Source organism: Natrix helvetica (assembly GCF_964273705.1).
Source record: "Natrix helvetica genome assembly, chromosome: 4".
Taxonomy (NCBI): Eukaryota; Metazoa; Chordata; class Lepidosauria; order Squamata; family Natricidae; genus Natrix; species Natrix helvetica.
This window is the reverse complement of record NC_138550.1, coordinates 166,735,410-166,760,369: the sequence shown is the minus strand read 5'-3', so window position 1 is coordinate 166,760,369 and position 24,960 is coordinate 166,735,410. Positions and strand designations below refer to the sequence as shown.

The following is a 24,960-nucleotide window of genomic DNA, read 5'->3' as shown; positions in this document are numbered from 1 at the left end:
AGATCAGTGTCAAGCTATTCTCCAAAGCACCTGAGGGCAGAACAAGAAGCAATGGATGGAGACTAATCAAGGAGAGAAGCAACCTAGAATTAAGGGTAGAAGTTTTCTGACAGGGAGGGCAATTAATCAGTGGAACAGCTTCCTTCCAGGAGTTCTGAGTGCTCTATCACTGGAGGTTTTTAATCACCATTGGAGATCCCTCAAGCAAGAGACCCTATGCCTGTGATGGCAAACCTATGGCTCTGCATGTCACAGGTGGTACGCAGAGCCCTCTCTACAGACACATGAGTGTCACCCCAGCTCAGCTCCATCATGCATACCTGCGCACCTCGGCACATGACAACAAAAAGGTTAGCCATCACTGCCCTATACCCAGCAGTGGGCTGGTGGGGGTTGGCATGGGTTCAGCCGATCCTCTAGCTAGGATTCTGGCCAGCGAACCCCAAATGCCTGAGGCTGGCCACGCCCACCCTGTCCCTCCCAGGAGTCTCCATGCACTTTGTCCATGCCAGGTAAGTGCAGGGCCCGTGCGGCGGCTCGAGGAGGGAGGAAAAAGGGCCTACTGGAGGTTCCAGAAGTCTGGAAACGGGCGTGTTTCTAGCCTCCGGAGGGCCTCCGGAGCCTGCGGGAAGCAGTTTTTGCCCTCCCAGAGCCTCAAGGAAAGCTTCCAGAGCCTGGGGAGGGGGGAACGCACCACCACCACCATGGTGCAGGAGGCTACCATATTTTTAGGAGTATAAGACGGACCTTTTTCCCTCAAAAAAGCTGTGTCTTATACATTGAATACAGCATTTTTGGCCTCCAGAAACCCTCCCCCCCCTTCACCAAAATGCATATGCATAGCCTTTAAAAGGCTTCCAGAGTGCTCCTGGGGGCTGGAGAGGGCAAAAATGAGCGAAAAACGGGCCATTTTTTTGCTCAATTTGGGCCTCCCCCCAGGAGCACTCTACAAGACTCCTAAAGGTTATGCATGCCCTTTTTGGGGGGGGACAAAAAACGGCCCCGTTTTAGTGAAAAATGGCTCATTTATTGGGAGGTCTGCAGAGTGCAAAAACCTTTTTTTTAAAATTTGCCTCTTCAAAATCTTGGTGCGCCTTATACTACGAAAATACAGTAACTAGGCTATGCCCACCCAGCAACGGGGCAGCGAACCCGTTGCTGCATTTTTTGAAGCCCACCCCTGCTTAAGCCATTTCAGGCAAAGGGCTGTCCAATTTCTTTCTAAAAAACTTAATTAATTAATAATAAAAAACCTCCAGCGATGAAGCCCCCACATCTGAGCCAAGATCAGATTAACTTCCCTGGGAAAATCCCTATTTTTTTTTCCCCCTCGGCAGAGTTGGTTTGAAAACTAGGGATTTAAGTGGTGAGGAAGGAGCGAAAGTGGCCAAGAACTCACAAGAGAGTGGCAGGGCAGGAGTTATGGGCTGTGAGATTTTTAAAATCCCTGTAGCTTTGGAGCTGTCATGTGAGGAAATCTGAAGTGTTGACAGATTCGAATTATGGACAGATCCATTTAGGGGATTGCCAAGTGCTTTGGAGAGGACTGTCTAAATATAAAAACCGGATAATGGATGAACTCGGAGATCTTTTTCATAGCATAAATCGTCAGGCCAACTTAGTGCTGCCAAAAAATAACAACAACAACACAACCGCGAGGAAACAGTGGGAGCCCCACCAAGAGTAAATAAGGATTGCCCTCCGTCTTCCCCTGTGACTCAGATGGCACAAATGGCAACCAAGGTAGTGTTGGAAGAAATATCCTTCTGGGTCAGAGCTGGGCTTCTGCCAGTGTTACTGTCAGTTCGGTGTGCGCGCAAGTTGCTCCTGCGCATGCACGGTTGCCTGTAAACAGGTCTGCGCATGTGCAGAACACTAAAAATGTCCAAAAAAACATGCCGTGGCAACCAGGGAGCCAGTTTGGGGGTGTGGTGAGCCTGCCGTTCCTACCAATTCGGTGATCCAGTTGCAATTTCCACTACTGGTTTGCCCGAACCGGTGCAAACCAGTAGCAACCCACCTCCGTTCTGGGTCCACTTCCAAGTGGGGGAGAAAGACACTGGATTCAAGGAAGTTGCTTGGAAAGAAGGTTTATGGATGATGGACAGGACCACATCAGGGGTGGGCAAAAAAACAAGATGGCGGCACCGAGAGAACCAGTTTGGGAGCGTGGCAGGCCGAGTTACTACCTACGTGGCCGAACTGGTCCAAACCAGTCGGAACCCACTTCTGGACCACATGGGTTGAGGTCCTGGGGGAAAGGGGGGATCACATGGCTTGAAGATCTTGAAGAAGAAAAAGGGGGAGTGATGCTGAGAGAGCCTGAGTCTCATACCCTCTCTTGGGCCCTTCCTTGGAGCTTCCTGTTCCTGTGTAAGAAATGTATTCTGATTGGTGGTCACTCTCCCAGGGGCCGGGGGTCTTAGCTAACTTAGTAGGCTGTCTGTGCCCCAGGTTTGGTTGCGCTTTGCTGGCTGATGTAACCTTCCCAGGTGCCATGTGGTGAGATGAGTAGAGGGCTAATCCTACCATGCTCTGTCTTTTGTGTTGCAGGTGAGCTGGCTCAGGCCTTAATGGCCCATTGACAATATGGGAGGGAGGGATGAGTTTCTGCCTCCCTTTTAGGGGAAATATTCTGCCCTTTTTAATATTTCCTAAAATATTTCCTTTTCCTAGGAGAGGAGTGGGGGCTAACTTCCTACAGTAGGAAGTTTTCTTGAAGACGTTTCACTACCCAACCTGGGAACATCATCAGGACTAGAGGAGAACGGGGTTGGCTCTGTTGTTTACATATCAGTGGTTTTCCCTTTTCCTGTTGGTGGGAGTGTTCTTGGTGGTTCGGTGATTAAACAAACATAAGCAAGCACCTAATGAATTTCTGGAGGCAAGTTGTTCCACTGGTTAATTGTTCTCCTCAGTTCTAAGTTGCTTCTCTCCTTGATTAGTTTCCACCCATTGCTTCTTGTTCTACCCTCTAGTGCAGGGGTGGGGAACTGTGGCTCTTTTGCGACTTGTGGACTTCAACTCCCAGAATTCCAGAACCAACATAGCTGCCTCAGGAATTCTGGGAGTTGAAGTCCACAAGTCGCAAAAGAGCCACAGTTCCCCACCCCTGCTCTAGTGCTTTGGAGAATAGGTTGACTCCCTCTTCTTTGTGGCAACCCCTAAGATATTGGAAGACTGCTATTATGTCTCCCCTAGTCCTTCTTTTCATTAAACTAGCCATGCCCAGTTCCTGCAACCGTTCTTCATATGTTTTATCCCCCAGTCTCCCGATCATCTTTATAACAGATTAACAGAGTTGGAAGGGACCTTGTAGGTCTTCTAGTCCAACCCGAGCAGGAGACCCTATACCATTTCTGACAAGACCCTTCTTGAAATCTTGAAACAGTCTCTTCTTGAAATCTTTCACTGATGAAGCTCCCACAACTTCTGAAGGCAACTTCTGTTCCATTGCTTGATTGTTCTCACTGTCAGAAAATTTCTCCTTATTTCTAAGTTGAATCTCTCCTTGTTCAGTTTCCATCCATTATTCCTTGTCTGGCCTTCAGGTGCTTTGGAAAATAGCTTGACCCCCTTCTCTCTCCAGCAGCCCCTCAAATATTAGCAGACTGCTATCATGTCCCCCCCTCCCCCCGTCTCTTCACTAGACTAGCCATGCCCAGTTCCTGCAACTGTTCATTGTATGTTTTAGCCTCCAATCTCCTAATCATCCTGGTTGCTCTTCTCTGCACATTTCTAGAGTATATCAACATCTTTTTTATAGTGTGGTGACCAAAACTGGATGCAGGATTCTAGGTGTGGACTTACTAAGGCTTAATAGAGTGGTATTAGTACCTCCCTTGATCTTGATTGTATCCCTCTGTTAATGCAGTTTAGGATTGTATTGGATTTTTTGGGTGCCGTTGCTTTATTCTTTACTTTCCCATTAGAAAATGGGGAGGGCTTCCCTCCCCTCCTTTGACCAAGAGCCCTGACCATTAATGAGACAATTTGTGACCTCCAAATATTCTCCCTTGGATAAGAACTTTGCCCACTTCATCCACCTACTCAGTTAGGAAACTGGGCATCAGCCTTTGCGGCCTGAGAGCGGATTTAGGACTCAGATTCCAAGCTTCTATTCATCGGGTCATTTTTAATCGCACAACTTTATCGAAGTGAGGCAAAATGCAGAGAACAAAAAAAAGGCAGCCAGGCAGACAAAAGAGATTTCCAGGGCGACGCAGCTGTTCCTTTTCCTGAGGCCACGCAGTATTTCCTCAAGGAAGTGAACGAAAGCTTTCACGGGGATTAGGTGTGCAAAAAACTGCCCTGGTGTAGCTATGTTGTACAATCGCAGGGGAAACACCCTCCATGCTTTCTGTTGTGCATCTTTTCTACCTGGAAATTCGGAATGCACGTAGTCCTCAACTTGCAACAGTTCATTTAGTGACCGTGCAAAGTTAAAGCGGCATTGTGAAAAGCGACTCATGACTGTTGTTTTTTTCAGATTTAAGACCGTCGTAGCATTCCCTGCGATCACGTGATCAAAATTCAGATGCTCGGCAATTGGTTCATACTTACAGCCGTCGCTCTGTCTCGAGGTCATGTGATCATCTTTTGCAAACCTTTGACCAGCAATCTCCACGGGGGAAGCCAAATTCACATAACAGCCAGGTTACTCGCTTATCAACTGCAACTTAACCACCAGGGGGAAAGGAAGGTTGTAAAATGGGGCAAAACTCGCTGAACACGTCTCACTTATCAACAGAAAATGTGGGCCTCAATTGTGGTTTTAAGTCAAGGACCACCTGTAATAGGGAGCCATTTCTAGTGGGACGTTTCAAATGGTTCCCCGAATGAGATTCTCTTCTAGAACAAGGGAAGTAGACTACCTAATCTTCCAACATTTCCATTGTACATTTCCATTGTAAAATTACATTTCACAGCTCTTCAAAAGAGCAGCCAAGATGATGAGGAGACTGGAGGCTAAAACATACGATGAACGGTTGCAGGAACTGGGCCTGGCTAGTCTAGTGAAGAGAAGGACCAGGGGAGACATGAGAGCATCTTCCAATATTTGAGGGGCTGCCCCAGAGAGGAGGAGGTCAAGCTATTCTCCAAAGCACCCTAAGACCAGACAAGGAATAATGGATGGAAACTGATCAAGGAGAGATTTAACCTGGAAATAAGGAGAAATTTCCTGACAGGGAGAAAAAATCAACTAATGGAACAAAAGTTGCCTTTGGAAGTTGTGGGAGCTTCATCACAGGAAGTTTTCAAGAAGAGACTGGACTGCCCCAACACTGGAAGTCTTTAAGAAGATGTTGGATAGCCATCTGTCTGAAACGGTATAGGGTTTCCTGCCTAGGCAGGGGGTTGAACTAGAAGACCTCCAAGGTCCCTTCCAACTCTACTATTGTATTGTATTGTAGCCACCTGACAGAAATGGTGCAGGGTCTTCTGCTTGGGGGGGGGGGGTTGGACTAGATGACCTACAATGTCCCTTCCAACTGTTATTCTCTACTTTATGATTCTGTGATGTTATTACCGAACAACATTACAGGATGAGTCCATGGATCAAATCTCCCCCAACTTCAACTCCATAAAGCAGCTATTCAGCAGCACTTTGCCTAATTACAAAGCTTTCCCTCTATCCGTCTTCTTACATTTCAAGCCCCTTTCAAAATCATTTTAGGAATAGCAATGGCTACCTTGGATAGAACAAATGGAAGCCTGGAGCAAATCCAGCCATTTAATTGGTTATCAATCCACATCAGAGTTGACTGCAGAATTGAACCCTGAAAATAACAGTATAACAGAGTTGGAAGGGGCCTTGAAGGTCTTCTAGCCCAACCCTCTGCTCAGGCAGGAAACTTTGTACCATTTCAGACAAACGGTTATCCAACCTCTTCTTAAAATCCTCCTGTGTTGGGGCATTCAGAACTTCTGGAGGCAACTTCTGTTCCACTGATTAATTGTTCTAACTGCCAGGAAATTTCTCCTCAGTTCTAAGTTGCTTCTCTCCTTGATTAGTTTCCATCCATTGCTTCTTGTCCTACCCTCAGGTGCCTTGGAGAATAGTTTGACTCCCTCTTCTTTGTGGCAACCCCTGAGATATTGGAACAATGCTGTCATGTCTCCCCTAGTCCTTCTTTCTCTTAAGCTAAACATACCCAGTTCCTGCAACCGTTCTTCATATGTTTTAGTCTCCAGTCCCCTAATCCTCTTTGTTGCTCTTCTCTGCATTCTTTCTAGAGTCTCCACATCTTTTTTACATCGTGGTGACCAGAACTGAATGCAGTATTCTGCTATCACGTCTCCCCTAGTCCTTCCTTTCATTCAACTACTAGACATACCCATTTCCTCAACAGACAGCTAGAAAGTTAGAGAAGTAACTTTCTTTCACCCCACCCAAAAAATAATATATATTTGGCAAAAAGGATATATTCAAATAAGCCCGGCGAAGATCAGGATTTCCAGCTCCTTTCCACCCCTGCTAAAACATCATTCTTCTCTTTCTTTAAAATGTCATTTTTCCGTTCCGGCAAACCGGCTTGCCTGCCCTGAACCGTGTTAGCGGGGAGGTCAGCCCATCTCCAGGCGCAGAGGTCAGGAGCCAGGCTTGGCCCCTTGACCGAACATCCACAAAATCAACAAGGCTTGCCGTTGCTTATAAATTCTCGGAAACCTGTCTCCGTGATTGCCAGAATCCAGAGACAGAAGAAATTGGGAAAAGGCTGAGTGAGGGTACGCGCACAAGGAAAAGCCGGTGGTGGGAAAGAGCTCCTCCTGCCAAAATCCCACATGGCCAGAGGACCTGTTGTGTTAGGGGCACACTTCAATGTGTGTCCTCATGCTGAGCAAGCAATTTTCATCGACACTTCTCAAGGTGAGGTCCTCCAGACTCCCGTTTTCCTAATTCCCAACCATCACAGATGGAATCCTTAAGCCTAAGATTACTTTCCCCCTCTTGAATGGGTTTTCTCAGGCAAATGGGTGGCTAGAGAAACGTGGATTGAGGCCAGCTCACCTGACAGTAAGCGGAAACTTCCTGCAAGAATTGGGACGCTGCTAAGCTCCAATCATACAAGTGCTCAGCCCAGGAAATTGGTACAGTAGTCCTTGACTTACAACCATTTGTTTAGTGGCCGTTCCAACTTACCACGGCACTAAAACAAGTGACCTATGACCATTTTTCACACTTCCCCATGGTCATATGATCAAAATTCAGATGCTTGATAACAGATTCATATTTATGACAATTGACATGTGATTTTCTTTTTGCAACTTTCTTACGAGCAAATGAATATAGGGGAGCCAGATTCACTTAACAACCTGTTACTAACTTAACAACTGCAGGGATTCACTTAACAACTGTGGCAAGAAATGGGGGAAATAAATTCTCTTAAAAGCTGTGTGAACATGTGACTCGCTTAATGACTTACAACTGACATTCTGGCCATAAGATGAGGACTACCTGCACAGTTCCCTGTATCTTTCCATGTCTGACTTTCTGTGTTGTGTAGTACTGTTGTCCCAGATTTTTGTGCTTGCTGGTTCTGGATGTGAAGAGCGCTATGCATTTCAGGCAATGAAATTTCATCTTCTTCTAGCTTTGATTTTCTGGAGACTCAACTGGGAACTTGATAGAACATCCACTCTCCTCTGTGGGATATCTGACTTTTTTTGTCTGTGCTTTGGCTATGATTTTTTGGCACTGAATACTGTGTTTGTTTGGCATTTCATGTAGCTATTTAAGCATCGTTTTTTTAATTAAAAAAAAAAAGTTCATGGCAATGCTTTTCAAATGACATGGTTTTATTAGAAGCCTGTCACAATGAAACCGTACGTGACTGCATTCGAAATCTTACACAATTCTTTTAATATTTACAATATGGTATAAGTATTGTTCAGCCACCTATCCACCGCTAGGAAAAACGAACGTTCATTGCAAAATGTACAGTATTTTAAACAAGCACGGGGGATGGAGTTGGGGAATGTTACTACAAAATGGGGGAGGGGTCATATTCAGAATGGGGGAGAAAATAAAGACTTTGGGAGAGGGAGACCACGTAGGCGGGGTCCATTTAGCAAACGAAAGACCCCCCCTTCTTGTTGCAAACAAGGCTTTCCTATTTTAATAGGAAAACGGTGGACAACACGAAATAATATTGTTTCTCTAAGAAACGGAGACTTTAACCCATTCAACATTTGCAATAGGAGCTTTCTTGGGAAGGTTTAAATTCTCTTACCAAGCAGCTCTCACTAAGTCCCCCCCCCCCAAAAAAAACCGTAACAGAACATCTGTCTGACCTTGATGCAGACAAATCAGCGGGATCTGACGGAATACATCCCAGAGTAGCTGGCAGAGGTAATCTCAGAACTACTGTACCGCATCTTTCAAAAATCCTGGAGTACCGGGGAACTACCAGAGGACTGGAAAAGAGCTGATATGGTTCCATCTTCAAAAAAAGGGGGGAAAAACAGACCCGGGAAACTACAGACCAATCAGCCTAACATCGATACCCAGGAAGATACTGGAAAAGATACTTTTTTAAAAAAAACAGATCTGCCAACATCTAGAAACGAGTAAAGTTATAACTAGAAGTCAGCACGGGCCTGTTAAAAACAGATCATGCCAAACCAATCTTATTTCATTCTTCAACATAGTGACTGAATTAGTAGAAATTAGCCATCTGTCGGAAATGATATAGGGTCTCCTGCTTAGGTGGGGGTTGGATTAGAGACCTACAGGTCCCTTCCAACTCTGTTAATCTCCCTCTATAGAAAAGCGAAATGTCACTCACTCATCACGAAATCTCCAGAACCGTAAAGCCTACAAACCTGAAATTTGGCACGTATGTTCCTCTTGGCTTCTAGGTGCTCGCTAAGAAAGGATTTTTCGAAGTGACCATCAGATCATTAGCATTTCTTTTACAGTAATTAACACACTCAGATGCTAAGGAGTTCTACTCCCCCTCCCCACCTGAAAAGAACTCTTTTGCAACTGCCAGTTGCCTCACAATCTGTTACCTCAGTTCAAACTGGCAGACATTTCACTCCTTCACTCAGGAGCAGCCTGGGGCTCCTTACAGTATTAAATGTCGGTACTTAACCAAAATGTCTATGCCTTCTACCTGCTTCCGGACTCAAGGCAGCGGGAGCGATATTCCCTTATGTGTTTCAATCACCGACCACCACTCAGTCAATGGATTGAACCAGATTTCTCCTGCATAGCCCAATCAAATAGTTTTGTCGCGAAGGACGGGTATCCAGCTAGCCTGTTAATAAATCTTAAGAGCAGAACACCACTGGAAAGAAAGGGATCTATTCTCTTTGTGGGGTCTTGCAGAAGTGTTTCCACGCGGCCTCTCTGAGCTCGGCACCAGACGCAGCATAGCGGGCCTCTCGGATGATGCCTCCAACGCACCTTATTTTAAATTTCGCAAAATCAAAATTTAACACCCATTACTTAAGCGGTGCAATCGGACAGTGAACAGTTTCGCTTTTCAGTAAGCACAGAGGTCCAAATCCTGAACCAGGTAGATTACAGGTAGTCCTTGACTTACAACAGTTCATTTAGTGAACGTTCAAAGTTACAACGGCAGTGAAAAATGGGACGTACGACCATTTTTCACACCTATGACCATTGCAGCATCCCCGTGGTCATAAGATCAAAATTGAGATGCTTGGCAACTGGTTCATACTTATGACGGTTGCAGGGTCCTGGGGGGGGGTTGTCACATGATCCGCTTTGGGCACGAGTGAAGTTAACGAGGAATTAACAACTAGGTTGCTGATTTAACAACTGCGGTGATTCACTTAACAGCCGTGGCAAGAAAAGTCATAAAATGGGGCAAAACTCACTTAACAAATGTTTCCTTTAGCAACATAAACGTTGAGCTCAATTGTGATCGTAACCCGAGGACTACCTATATACAGTCTAAACAAGGGACCCCAACTGATTTTGAAAGGCAGATTTGGGAGATTTTGGTACAGTCAGTCCCCGCTTAAAGACTGGCTGCTTAGCAACCATTTGAAGTTATGACGGACTCCTCAAAAGGTAATTACCACCCAGACTCAAGTTCTGACTATGCCCCCCCCCCACTACTCCCGCAGTCATGGGTTCACCTTATGACGGCCCTGGTTGCTTAACAACCACTACAGAAAAACAAAGTCATAAGATTGGTTTGGTCATAAGATGACCTGCTTAACGACTGGCACGACTTATGACTATACATCCAGGCTCAATTACCGTTGTTAAGTCGAGGACTTCCTGCATTAAGGAATTTCCAGGGATTCCCTATTTACACTCTCTTCTTAGTATGCAATTTGTGGTTGAAAGGGTTAGAAATAAATTAAAAAGAAACGTTGACTTCTCCATTCATGTTTTCGAATGATATTAAATGAACTGGAAGCCCAAACTCTCCTCCACCTTCCAGATTGCTATCTTCCCTTCTTCCTTTCCTCCTCCGCTCATAACGTAGCGATCCTCGGCGGAGCACAAGGACTTCACCACATCCGTGTGTCCAACCAACTCTTTTTCCACCAATTTCCTTTCCGTATCCAGCACGTAGACTTTCCCTTTGACCGTGCCCTGGGCGAGTCCTCGGCCACCAATCCACATCTGGAAAGGAAATCAAACGTTTAGAAAAAGGTGTCTACGAGGGGCTCGAGGCAGGGGTCGGCAACCTTAAGCACTCAAAGAGCCATTTGGACCCGTTTCCCACAGAAAAGAAAACACCGGGAGCCACAGAATCCTTCCTGTGACGGACTATTTCCTGAGTGCCCACAAAACTAGCATATGTATTTTAAATTAAAGAGTCTGTTTTCTTCCAAAACTTTTATTTTTCTTGGGTTTATCCGTGGTTGGCCTACTGGGGATCGAAAAACTCAATAAATGGCCTGCTGGCGGGAGTTGCGACACATATTTTGAGCGGCAAGGAGTCGCAGCAGAGGGATGAAAGAGCCACACGCGGCTCCAGAGCCACATGTTGTGCTGGTCCCTGGTTTGCGGAAACTCGGAAGGCGCATGGATTTGTCTGTTACGCCTTGGGCATTTACTAAACTAAATGTTCTTTTTTCGTAACAAGTGCACAAGCCTAAGAAAAGTCGATGTTTTCCTTCGGCATCACAACACGAACCACCGTCTTCCTTTAATGACCCCCATAATCCCTTGCAGTCTCGGCAACTGAACACTCGTTTACTGGCCGGACGCCCTTCCTGTCGCCAACGAGGTTTTTTCCCAGCAGATTATTCTCATTGTGTCGAGAGAGAGAAATATCTGCCTCTACCTAGGATCGAACCCACAGCCATTATGACATGAGTGTGCTCTGATATTCCAGGTCATCTTTTCTGCTTTGAAAATGGATCTCTCGTGGCTCAAATATCCCTCCATGCAAAGCAAATGTTTTTATTTACCATCCATCCATCCATCCTACTATGGCTATCATAAAGTTTATTACGATATCATCAGCAGAAAAGGGGATTTTTTAAAGCAACAGAATAATGGTTAAAAAGTGAGGATCAATTAGTCATACCTGATTTTCACCAGAGGTAAAATGCAGGTTGCAAATTGTATACACCTACCTTATTTGATCTCTGAGATCACAGCGGTGTTTTTCAAATGAGGTAACTTTAAGACGTGTGGACTTCAACTCCCAGAATTCCCCAGCCAGCCATGCCTTCATGAATTCAGGAAGCTGAAGCCCGCACATCTTAAAAGTTACGTTTGAAAAACACAGGACTAGGCAATTAGAGGCCTAATGTTATGCCGTGCCCCCATATTAGAGGAACCCTAAAATGGGAAAAACATTTCAGCATATATTCCTGGTTTTACACCTGTAGGTATAATAATGCAATGGAATGTAGGTTCAATGGTCATCCACTGCCCCCTAGTGGTAAAATCCATATATAAAACCAGAGTTATATACACAGCCTGTCAGAATCTGGCCCCAGAATAGATGGTTTATTATGAAAATTTCATTGAATGTTCAGTTTGTTTGCTTCTAAACGCTTCCTTCTTCCTTTGAGCTAGGAGCTTTCAGCCATCCTAGGTGTAGTAATATTTTTGCCTCTATTAATTAATGAAATAGGTTGCAAATGGTCTAGGAAAGCCGATTCTCTGTGCTTTCTAACACTAGCGTCATTTTTACCTGCTTTTTAAAAATTGGTCCTTGTTGCTTTTATAAATACTCAAGGCAGCAAATATATTTAATGCTCCTTGCTCCTCCTGTTTTCCCGACAAACAACCACCCTGTGAGGTGGGTTGGGCCAAGAGTGACTGGCCCAGAGTCACTTAGCTGGCTTCCGTGCCTAAGGTGGGACTGGAACTCGCCGTCTCCTAATGCTTGTCCCAAAGCCAGGCATCCCGCTTTCATGCCAAAGGCAGAACTAGAACTCCCCATCTCCTGGTGATTGGTCCAAAGTCAACCACCTTGCTTTCATGCCTAAAGTGGGACTAGAACTCACCATCTCCTGGTTATTGGCCCAAAGCCAGGCATCCCGCTTTCATGCCAAAGGCAGGACTAGAACTCACCATCTCCTGGTGATTGGTCCAAAGTCACCCAGCTTGCTTTCATGCCTAAGGTGGGACTAGAACTCACCATCTCCTGGTGATTGGTCCAAAGTCACCCAGCTTGCTTTCATGCCTAAGGTGGGACTAGAACTCACCATCTCCTGGTGATTGGTCCAAAGTCACCCAGCTTCTTTCATGTCTAAGGTGGGACTAGAACTCACCATCTCCTGGTGATTGGTCCAAAGTCACCCAGCTTGCTTTCATGCCTAAAGTGGGACTAGAACTCACCATCTCCTGATGATTGTCCCAAAGCCAGGCATCCCGCTTTCATGACGAAGGCAGAACTAGAACTCCCCATCTCCTGATTATTGGTCCAAAGTCACGCAGCTTGCTTTCATGCCTAATGCACAACTAGAACTCCCCATCTCCTAATGAGTGGCTAAAAGTCACCCAGCCGGCTTTCATGTCTAAAGCACTAGAACTCCCCATCTCCCGGTTTCTAGCTTCATGCCTTAACCACTAGACCAAACTGCCTCTCATTTTAAGCAAACCGTTGGACTTGCAGTTACCCAAATTCAATGAGGCCCCTACGACATTGGCCAAAATCACTACGACGAAAGAGCCCGAAGAATTCCTGCGTGTTTGACTTACCTGGTTTTTCACTTTGATCATGCAGGTGATCTCTGAGCAATCCTGCAGGCTCATCTTTTGCAAGGGGGTGGAGAAATCCTCCATGCTCCAGATCAAGAGCTCACAGCTGCCGGCCCAGGAAGCCCAAACTTCGCCCCGCTGAGGCACAAAGAAAGGAAAACAGGCAACGTCAGACAACGGCGTAGAAGATTCCGGATGGCAGACTTTGCTTGAAGCTGCCACAGCAGCCCGGGTAGAAATTACAAGTAGCCCTCGACTGAAAATGATTCGTTTAATGACCGTTCAAGCGCTGAAAACAGCGACTTATGGCTGTTTTTCCACACTGCCAACCGCTGGGAGTGTCCCCATGGTGACGGGATTGCAAAATTCGGACACTCGGCAACGGATTCATATTTATGACGGTTGCAGCAGCGTATCGGGGTCGTGTGATGCCTTTTTTGCAACTCTTCTGACAAAAAATAAAACCAACGGGGAAGCCAGATCCACTTAACGACCGTGTTCCTAACTTGGCCAGTGACTCATATTTATGACCGTTGCAGTGTCCCGGGGTCTCGTGACCACCTCTTGCGACTTTTTGACCATGGGGAAGCCAGATTCACTTAACAACTGGGGTAACAACTTAATAATTGCAGGGATTTACTGAACAGCTGGAACAGGAAAGGTGGTAAAATGGGGCAAAATTCACTTAACAGCTGTCCCACTTAGCAACAAAAATTTTGGCCTCCACTGCAGTCATAAGTCGAGAACTACTTGTTGTGGCCCGCTAGCAGAGCTGGCAACAGATTTGGATAGTGAGGAGGTTGGGGAGGAAGATGAGCCAGTCCTGGAGTCTGGGGAAGGCTCGGATGAGGGCTCTGTGTCAGAGGCAGAGAGGAGGCCAGGGCCGTATGCCAGTTATCAGCTGCCTTCAGAGTTAGACAGCAGTGAGGCAGAGGAACAGCTGGAGCCTGTTCCCAGTGTGCTCATGCGCAGAGTTGCCAGACGAAGGGAACAGCTAAAGAACAGGGGTCAGCTTGGGAGTAAGGCCACAGGTGGACGATGAATGGCCCCTCCCAGAGGAAAGAAAAGAGGAGCGAAAGGGGAGTGGAGTTTGCAGGAGGCAATTAGTTCGCTTAATTGGTTCGTGACTCTCCGAGGCTCCTTGCCACGTTTTGCAGATGTCAGCCTGTCAGCTCTCCAAGCCAGAGAAGGTCTGTGACTGTAAATCCTCCCTCGAAAGACTTTGCTGGATGTGAATGAGCAGAATTCACAGGAAATTAATAAAAGGGGTTTTTGTTGGGACCAGGAGTTTGCTTCAGGCTCTTGAGAAGCCTTGGCTTCCTCTGTGCAATGCTAGGAATAGGGTACCTCAGGAAACAACTGGAAGCAGAGCAGAGGCGTGAGGGGGTCGGTGGGCACGTTTTCCAGTTTCACCTTCTGGCGAACCGTCCCGTTTGTGGCGACCACAACGATGTAGTCTTGTATACCTTAAAGCAAAGAGACAACGCAGAGTTTAGGACTGGAAACAACGCCTTCGAGAGAAACCGCGACACGAGAGAAAGGCGAAAAGCAAGAGGGCTCTAAGCGGTAAATCTGGTATTAATCCCATCCGGTACAGGTGGTCCTCGAGTTACAACAGTGACCGTTTGAAGTTACAACAGCACTGAAAAAAAGGGACTTACGATTGTGTTTCACCCTTATGACTGTTGCAGTGTCCCCCTCTGGTCAAGATAAAACCTATGTCCGAGTGCGCACAGCGTGACAAGACCGATGTATAGATACCGTATTTTTCAGAGTATAAGATGCACCTTTTCCCTCCATAAAAGAGGGTGAAAATTTGGGTGCGTCTTATACACCGAATGTAGCCCCACCCGCCCACCGCCTCCACCCTTTGGCCTCTGTCTCCCAGCAGTTTACCTCCTTGCAGCAAACGGGGAAAATGGGGCTTGCGGAGGCGGCAATAGGCTATGCAATCCCTGCAGCCTGAAACAGCTGATCATCGGGAGGCCTGTGCTTAAACTGAAATTGAAAGTGAAACTTGCTGTTTGCTGCAAGGAGGCAAATTGCTGGGAGGCAGAGGCAGATTTTTTCTTCTTCTAATCAGACTAAACTGAAACAGGCTTTTTTGGTGTTGTTGCAAGGAGGTAAGTCAATAATTATAAATGCCTATAGAATGTTCAAATTATTAGACCTTTTTTTTAGAGTCTGTTTTATTATTGTTCTAGACAGTTTAACAAAATGAAGAAGCTTTTTAAAATAAATGCTTGATCTGAAGAGGCCCAGTGCTATTGTATCTTCTTTTAAATAGCAGAGAATAATGTATACTTCCAGAAAGCCATATCAATTTTAACAGCATCTGTACAAGTATAGTCTGAAATATACAAACAGTGTATATCGTCTGTACTGTTTGCTGTTTGTTGCAAGGACGCAAACTGCTGGGAGGCAGAGGCAGATTTTTTCCCCCTTGTTTTCCTCCCCAAAAGCTAGGTGCATCTTATACTGCGGAGCGTCTTGCAAATACCAAACAAGCAATCAATCTTCAACTCTACACAGAGACCTACAATGGAGATACAACACAAGGAGTGATATGCCCTTTCATGGTCTCCTTTATATAGACAGCTTCTTAAAGTGCAATAACCCGGCTTCTTAAAGCGGCAATACCCCTTCTCATTCATCCTCATCTCATCATCTTAAGTTACAGCCTTACACTGGTTGGTCAACTTTAAATCATCATTACCCTGACATCCTATTTATCTGAGTATGGCTAGTCTAAAGATAAGAAGGACTAGGGCGACATGATAGCGTTTTTCCAGTATTTGAGGGGCTGCCACAAAGAGGAGGGGGTCAATTTATTCTCCAAAGCACCAGAGAGCAGGACAAGCAGCAATGGTTGAAAACTAATTGAGGAGAGGTGAAACCTGGAATTAAGGAGAAATTTCTTAACAGTGAGGACAATTAACCAGTGGAACAGCTAGCCATCAGAGTGGGAAGCTTCATTACTGGAGGCTTTTAAGAAGAGACTGGAGAGACACTTCCCTGAAATGGTATATGGGGTCTCCTGCTTGAGAAAAGGGTTGGACTAGACGACCTCCAAGGTCCCTTCCAGCTCCACTTCTGATTGACGGATTAATCTATAACTGCTGTCATCTTTTAATTTCAATTTCTAATTTCTTAAGAAATTAAAAGACGCTTAGTCCTGGGGAGGAAAGCTATGGCAAATCTAGACAGCATCCTAAAAAGCAGAGACATCTCCCTGCCAACAAAAGTGCGTCTAGTTAAGGCTGTGGTTTTCCCAGTTGCAATGGACGGCTGTGAAAGTTGGGCCATAAGGAAGGCTGAGTGCCAAAGAATGGAGGCCTTTGAACTCTGGTGCTGGAGAAGACTCCTGCGAGTCCCTCGGACTACAAGGCCATCCAAGCGGTCAATCTTGGAGGAGATCAACCCTGACTGCTTTTTAGAAGGCCAGATCCTGAAGAGGAAACTCAAAGACTTTGGCCACCTAATGAGAAGGAAGAAGGACTCCCTGGAGAAGAGGCTAAAGCTGGGAAAGATTGAGGGCAAAAGAAGAAGGGGACGACAGAGAAGGAGGTGGCTGGATGGAGTCACTGAAGCAGTCGGCGTGAGCTTAAATGGACTCCAGAGGATGGTAGAGGACAGGAAGGCCTGGAGGAACGTTGTCCATGGGGTCGCGACGGGTTGGACATGATTTTGCGACTAACAACAAGCTGTCTGTCATCTTGACTTTTTAGGGTTGATCAGGATGCCCCGGGAACGATACAGAAAGATGGAAAGGGCTGAGATTAAAGGCAAGGCACAGTACTTTAAAGTAGGAAGCATTTTAGAAGATCATTGAGCGTGCGATGCAGGAAACTCACAGCACCAAAGTCGATGCTTGTAGAAGTGGATCGAAGTCACCAGGTTGAAGGGCAGCTGGAACCTGCGGTTCACTTTCAGAGAGCTGATGTTCCAGGCAATCACGGTGCCGTCCACACTGCAGGAATACACCTCGCTACTCGAAGGGATTAAGAAACACACGTCTTACAAACCCTTGCAAAAATCAGCACAGGTCGTTCTCCAGACTCTAATGCTCCTGAGCTCCGTTTTCAGCTGCGACGGCCTCCTGCAACCCTCTGGCAGCAAAAACGGGCCCCTGAGCTCCCTTTTCAGCTGCGACTGTCTCCTGCCACCCTCGGCCAGAAAAAAATGGGCTCCTGAGCTCCCTTTTCAGCTGCGACTGTCTCCTGCAACCCTCGGCCAGAAAAAAATGGGCTCCTGAGCTCCCTTTTCAGCTGCGACTGTCTCCTGCAACCCTCGGCCAGAAAAAAATGGGCTCCTGAGCTCCCTTTTCAGCTGCGACTGTCTCCTGCAACCCTCGGCCAGAAAAAATCGGCTCCTGAGCTCCCTTTTCAGCTGCGACTGTCTCCTGCAATCCTCGGCCAGAAAAAATGGGCTCCTGAGCTCCCTTTTCAGCTGCGACTGTCTCCTGCAACCCTCGGCCAGAAAAAATGGGCTCCTGAGCTCCCTTTTCAGCTGCGACTGTCTCCTGCAACCCTCGGCCAGAAAAAATGGGCTCCTGAGCTCCCTTTTCAGCTGCGACTGTCTCCTGCAACCCTCGGCCAGAAAAAAATGGGCTCCTGAGCTCCCTTTTCAGCTGCGACTGTCTCATGCAACCCTCGGCCAGAAAAAAATGGGCTCCTGAGCTCCCTGTTCAGCTGCGACTGTCTCCTGCAACCCTCGGCCAGAAAAAAATGGGCTCCTGAGCTCCCTTTTCAGCTGCGACTGTCTCATGCAACCCTCGGCCAGAAAAAATGGGCTCCTGAGCTCCCTTTTCAGCTGCGACTGTCTCATGCAACCCTCGGCCAGAAAAAAATGGGCTCCTGAGCTCCCTTTTCAGCTGCGACTGTCTCCTGCAACCCTCGGCCAGAAAAAAATGGGCTCCTGAGCTCCCTTTTCAGCTGCGACTGTCTCCTGCAACCCTCGGCCAGAAAAAAATGGGCTCCTGAGCTCCCTTTTCAGCTGCGACTGTCTCCTGCAACCCTCGGCCAGAAAAAATGGGCTCCTGAGCTCCCTTTTCAGCTGCGACTGTCTCATGCAACCCTCGGCCAGTAAAAAATGGGCTCCTGAGCTCCCTTTTCAGCTGCGACTGTCTCCTGCAACCCTCGGCCAGAAAAAAATGGGCTCCTGAGCTCCCTTTTCAGCTGCGACTGTCTCCTGCAACCCTCGGCCAGAAAAAAATGGGCTCCTGAGCTCCCTTTTCAGCTGCGACTGTCTCCTGCAACCCTCGGCCAGAAAAAATGGGCTCCTGAGCTCCCTTTTCAGCTGCGACTGTCTCATGCAACCCTCGGCCAGTAAAAAATGGGCTCCTGAGCTCCCTTTTCAGCTGCGACTGTCTCCTGCAACCCTCGGCCAGAAAAAAATGGGCTCCTGAGCTCCCTTTTCAGCTGCGACTGTCTCCTGCAACCCTCGGCCAGAAAAAAATGGGCTCCTGAGCTCCCTTTTCAGCTGCGACTGTCTCCTGCAACCCTCGGCCAGAAAAAAATGGGCTCCTGAGCTCCCTTTTCAGCTGCGACTGTCTCATGCAACCCGCGGCCAGAAAAAATGGGCTCCTGAGCTCCATTTTCAGCTGCGACTGTCTCCTGCAACCCTCGGCCAGAAAAAAATGGGCTCCTGAGCTCCCTTTTCAGCTGCGACTGTCTCCTGCAACCCTCGGCCAGAAAAAATGGGCTCCTGAGCTCTGTTTTCAGCTGCGACTGTCTCCTGCAACCCTCGGCCAACAAAAATGGAGCTCGAGAGGACCACCACGAGCTCCATTTTCACTGGCAGAGGCACAGTGGGCCAGTCCTTTGCTGTTTCCAGGGCGGCCCCATGGGCCACATCTAAGCACCCTGCGAGCCGCATCTGGCCCCCAGGCCTTGACATCCCAGCCCTAATGGATTACCCATAAGACTGAGCCAGGTTTATGGCTGTCTTTGTGGTGGTCGTGGTTTGCTATGGGGAAGTTTAGCCCAAAACCCCCAGAAGTAAATAGTGCCTTTTGGCAAAAAAGATGGCATAAAACATGGTCATGTGACCACAGGATCCTGGAAGCAGCTGTAATCTGGCAGTCGAGAGTCCGAAGTGCAGGTACCATGACCATTGCTGGGGGGGGGGGGGGAGGATCTGTCAGAACCTTGGAACCAAATCGAAAGTGCCCTTAGGAAGGTCTGTCATAACTTTGAACAGGCACTAAGTGACTGTCTGCAACTGAGACCTAGACTGGTCCTTGCCCAATTCTGGGCTTTCCAGATCAGCTCTTCCTATTGCTGGCTCTTCCTGAAATTCACCTTCTAGATTTTTTTTTAATAAGGGCCACCATCCCTGCCATCCTCCACCCACCTGGGTAGACTCTCTTTGGTTCCCACAACGATGTCCACAATTTCATAGCGATGGTCATTCAGTTGCTTATTGCAAGACATGCTGTGGGTATTGATCAGGTAGATGACGGAATCTGCAGAGCCGATCCAAACTTGACTTTGTTCTGCCATGATCATACATTTCTGAAGAAAAGAGAGAGAGAGAGAGAGAGAGAGAAAGGCAGAGAAGCATAAAAAAAGAAAAAGACACAGACAGACAGACAGACAGAGAGAAAGAGAGAGAGAGAGAGAGATGTAATGCAAAACTTCTGAAGAACTTACTGTATGTGACTCTTCCCACCTTTTATTTACTAAAAATCTACTGATAATCATCATCATCATCATCTTTTAATGACGCCATAATTACTTGTGGGGTGGACCCTGGGCAACTGAATGGAGCTAGTGGAGCGTTTAATGGCCGGATGTCATCCTTGTCACCAATGCGGAGTTTTGTTCAGCTGATATATTCTCATTGTGTCCAGAGAGAGAAATATCTGCCTCTACCTAGGATCAAACTCAAAGACTCTTGATTGTGAGGCGAGAGCTCCACTTTTAGGCCACCATACCACTCCATTAGAAATCCACAGATACATGGGGAATATTAATTATTTCAGTATATTAAATTATTCCTTAAATTGATTGTTTAATTCTTTCTGTATTGTATTGTATTATTAATATATATGTGTATAGAGCACTGTGCAAAAGTTGTAGGCAGGTGTGAAAAAATGCTGTAAACAAAGAATGCTTTCAGAAATATAAATAATGATTGTTTATTTTTTGTCAATTTCCCAAATGCAAAGTGAGCGAACCAAAGAAAAATCTAAATCAAATCAATATTTGGTGTGACCACCCTTTGCCTTCAAAACAGCAGCAATTCTTCTAGGTACACTTGCACGCAGTTTTTGAAGGAACTCGGCTGGTAGGTTGTTCCAAACATTTTGGAGAACTAACCACAAATCTCCCGTGGATGTAGGCTTTCTCACATCCTTCTGTCTCCTAGACACACTCGATGATGTTGAGATCAGGGCTCTGTGGGGACCATGCCATCACTTCCAGTACTTCTTGTTCTTCTTTACACTGAAGATAGTTTTTAATGACTTTGGCCGTATGCTTGGGGTCGTTGTCCTGCTGCAGAATAAATTTGGGGCCAATCATGATGGTATTGCATGATGGATAAGTATCTGCCTGTATTTCTCAGCATTGAGAACACCATTAATCCTGATCAAATCTCCAACTCCCTTTGCAGAAATGCAGCCCCAAACGTTCAAGGAACCTTCACCATGCTTCACTCTTGCCTGCAGACACTCATCATTGTACCGTTCTCCAGCCCTTCAGCGAACAAACTGCCTTCTGCTACAGCCAAACATTTCAAATTTTGACTCATCAGTCCAGAGCACCAGCTGCCATTTTTCTGCACCCCAGCATACTTTAGTCGCTTGGCCTTGTTCCCATGTCGGAGGTATGGCTTTTTGGCTGCAACTCTTCCATGAAGACCACTTCTGGCCAGACTTCTCTGGACAGTAGATGGGTGTACCTGGGCCCCACTGGTTTCTGCCAGTTCTGAGCTGATGGCACTGCTGGACCTCTTCCGATTTCAAAGGGTAATAAGCTTGATGTGTCTTTCATCTGCTGCACTAAGTTTCCTTGGCCGACCACTCAACGTTGCCCGTTTCTTTGTGCTTCTTCAAAAGAGCTTGAACAGCACATTTTGAAACCCCAGTCTGCTCTGAAATCTTTGTCTGGGAGAGACCTTGTTGATGCAGTATAACTACCTTGTGTCTTGTTGCTGTGCTCAATCTTGTCATGATATGAAAGTGTCCTTCACAACCTCACCTTGGTCACAGAGTTTGGCTGTTCCTCACCCAGTTTTACGCCTCCGCAGCTGTTTCTGTTTCAGTTCATGACTGGGTTTCAGTGTGGCATTGATGATCACTAGCACCTGTTTGGTATAATTGGTTGATCATACACCCGACTATAATCCTGCAAAATCCCTGACTTTGTGTAAGTGTACCTAGGAGAATTGATGCTGGTTTGAAGGCAAAAGGTAGTAACACCAAATATTGATTTGATTTAATTTTTCTTTTGTTCACTCACTTTGTGTTTTGAAAATTGACAAAAATAAACAATCGTTATTTATATTTCTGAAAGCATTCTTTGTTTACAGCATTTTTTCACACCTGCCTAAAACTTTTGCATAGTACTCTATATAAATGGCTGTGTGTATGTCCCAGCATAACTCTGGAATGCCTTGAGCAATTTCAACCAAACTTGATACACAGATGACTTACTCTCTGGAAACAAATACTGTGGTGGTAAGACATCCCTAACATCCCTCGATGTATGTGTGTTCTGTTAAGATACAGCACTATTGTGCCTTAAAATGGCTTCTACTGTACTGCCGTAAAATGGCTTTTACTGTACAGCACAGTGGAGTTATCACGGTAACAGCTTCACAGTACTCCACAAGGGGGCTCCCTCTGCTAAAGGAGAAAATCCAACATTAGAAATCCTATCTAATACAGGATTAGAATAAATAAATACCTGGGCAACACTGGGTTATCAACTGGTCTAAAATAAAAAGTGGAGTGTTCTCCAGAGCAGAAACTTCTACTAATATGAATAGCACAAGTAATTGCTTTAATATGCCTTTTTTTAAGAGAGGAAGATCCCCAAAACAAACATGGTTTTCTTCCGAAGAAGAGGTGGAGAAAGATATGTGGTCCTTCCTCTCCTGGGCCCTTAACCAAGGTAGACCACTGTATGGAAAAGCACATTCCCCAGCAAATTCACTAAGAAAGGATTTTTCAAAATGACCAACAGGTCATTAGTATTTCTTATACAGTAATTAACACGCTCTGATGCTAAGGAGTTCTACTCGCCCTCCCCACTTGAAAAGAACTCTGTTCCAACTGCCAGTTGCCTTATATTAACACTCTCTGATGCTAAGGAGTTAGACATTCTACTCCTCCTCCTCACCTGAAAAGAACTATGTTCCAACTGCCAGTTGCCTCACATTCTGTTACCTCAGTTCAAACTGGCAGATGTTCCACTCCCTTCACTTAGGAGCAGTCTGAGGCTCCTTAAAGTACTAAACGTCGGTACCTCACCAAAATATCTACACCTTCCACCTATGGAACTGCTGGGAGCGATATTCCCTTATGTGTTTCAATCACCGACCACCACTGAGCCAACAGATTGAACCGGAATGAACCGGATTTCTCCTGCATTGCCCGATCACTTAGTTTCATTGTGAAGCACGGGTATCCCGCTAGTTTTAGTATATTTCTCAATCTCAGCAACTGTGTGGATTTCAACTCTCAAAATTGTCCAGCCAGCAACCTGGGCTGGGAAATTTTGAGTGTTGAAGTCCACGTATCTTAAAGTTGCTGAGGTTGAAAGACACTCTACTACCAATAATTTTTTTTAAAAAGGCCAATGTGAAGGACACGGAACCTTATCTGCTAAAACAAATGAAAAGAAAGCCATCAAACCAGAGTGAGATACTTGAGAAGTTTGAAAGATGAGTTTTTCCTCAAAGACGTTTCGCTTCTCATCCAAGAAGCTTCTTCAGTTCATCAAGTTCAGTCCATCGGAACTGACGAAGCTTCTCGGATGAGAAGCGAAATGTCTTCGAGGAAAAACACAGAAATTCCAGCTGCTTTTTGGAAAAACACCTTTGGGATAACCATGACCTGGATGACTGAGGATCTCGGCAGACTTGGAAAGATGTCGAAGTATGATTTAAAAACGTCCCTGATAATTCCATCGTCAAAGTCACCTACCAGTTTGGAGTTCCCCACTTTAAAAGAATGCTGTAGAGACCATGTTGATGCATCGAAGACCACAACTTTCCCTCCGTTCAAAGCGCACCATAATTTTGGATGGGCTTCTCCATGTTTTTCTGTGGGTTCCAGCTGCCCTAAAGAGTGGAGAATTTTACATTATATTCTTGGAATATATATATATACCGTATTTTCCAGAGTATAAGAGGCACTGGAGTATAAGACACACAAAGGTTTTGAAGAGGCATTTTTTTTTTAAAAAAAAAAGGTTTTTGCACTCTGCAAACCTCCCAAAAAAGGCCCGGGTTTCCCCCCCCCCCCAAAGGTATGAATAGCCTTTAGGGGGCTTGCAGAGTGCTCTCAGGGGGGTGGGGCCCCCAAAAAACGAGGAAATAAAATGGGTGCATTTTTTGTCAAAAAAAGTGCATGCATAGCCTTTAGGAGGCTTATAGAATATTCCTGGAGATTTGGGGGGGGGGAAATTGAGCAAAAAACGGCCCGTTTTCTACTTATTTCTGCCCTCCCCAGCCCCCAGGAGCTCTCTGAGAGCCTTCTACAGGCTCTGCACGGCCATTTTGGTGAAGGGGCGGGGCTTCGGGAAGCAAAAAATGCTCTATTTTTTTGTATAAGACGCACCCAGATTTTCAGCCTCTTTTTTGAGGGAAAAAGGTGCGTTTTATACTCCTAAAAATATGGTCTGTCATCCGTCCTTCCATCCATCCATCCATCCATCCATCCATCCATCCATCCATCCATCCATCCATCTATATATATATGACTGTGTGTGTGTATGTTCCAGCATAATTCTGGAACCCCTCGAGCAACTTCAACCAAACTTGGTACACAGATGACGTACTCTCTGGAAACAAATACTGTGGGGGTAAGACACCCATAACACCCCTCAGTGTGTGTGTTCTGTTAAGCTACAGCCTGTTGTGCCTTCAAATGACTTCTACTGTACAGCCGAAAAATGGCTTCTACTGTACAGTGCAGTGGAGTTGCCATGGTAATGGCTTCAGTACTCCACAAGGGGGCTCCCCCTAGTAAGGGAGGAAATCCAACATTAGAAATTACGTTTGGCCCAAAACATTTCCCCCTAGGAATATATACCCGGGCAACGCTGGGTTATCAACTAGTTTATGAAAAAACTAGATATTCTAAGTTTTGCAGTCGCTTAGAAGGCTTTGCAGTCAACCTCCTTGGTCCAGTGTGCATGACGGGCCATTGCAAGGGACCGTAGCAACACATTTGATGCTGCAACAAAGAATGCTATTGAGTATTAGAAGACAGAAGGGACCTTGGAGGTCTTCTAATTCAACCCTCTGCTCAAGTAGGGGATCCTATAGCAGTCCAGACAAGTGGCTCTCCAGACTCTTCTTGAAAACCTCCAGTGATGGAGCACACACAACTTCTGGTGGCAAGTTGTTCCACGGATTGATTGTTCTCACTGCCAGGAAATGTCTCTTTAGTTCTAGCTTGGATTTCTGTTTCATGTTTAATCCTTCCATTCCCCAAATGACCAGTTGTCTGCAAGGAGTATAAATCCTTCCGTTCCCCACCGTTCAAGTCAGAGCTGAAGAAGCTTCTCGGATGAGAAGCGAAAGGTCTTCAAAGAAAAGAAAAGGAAAGTCCAGTTGCCTCCTGAAAAAGCATCTTT

General features: G+C 46.1%; 1 protein-coding gene across 1 annotated transcript in view; it reads right to left on the bottom strand.

The window, feature by feature from the left end:
* Positions 1 to 7,800: 7,800 nt before the first annotated feature.
* DENND3 (DENN domain containing 3) overlaps positions 7,801 to 24,960 on the bottom strand; it is a 71,255-nt gene continuing 54,095 nt past the window's right edge. Inside the window, exons 18-23 of the mRNA XM_081951043.1 lie at positions 23,304 to 23,440; positions 19,505 to 19,665; positions 17,005 to 17,138; positions 14,498 to 14,616; positions 13,151 to 13,288; positions 7,801 to 10,609 (exon numbers count right to left, since the gene is read on the bottom strand). Of these exons, the coding sequence (XP_081807169.1) occupies positions 10,385 to 10,609; positions 13,151 to 13,288; positions 14,498 to 14,616; positions 17,005 to 17,138; positions 19,505 to 19,665; positions 23,304 to 23,440 (914 nt within the window). The 3' untranslated portion in view covers positions 7,801 to 10,384. The remainder of the gene's footprint in view (positions 10,610 to 13,150; positions 13,289 to 14,497; positions 14,617 to 17,004; positions 17,139 to 19,504; positions 19,666 to 23,303; positions 23,441 to 24,960) is intronic.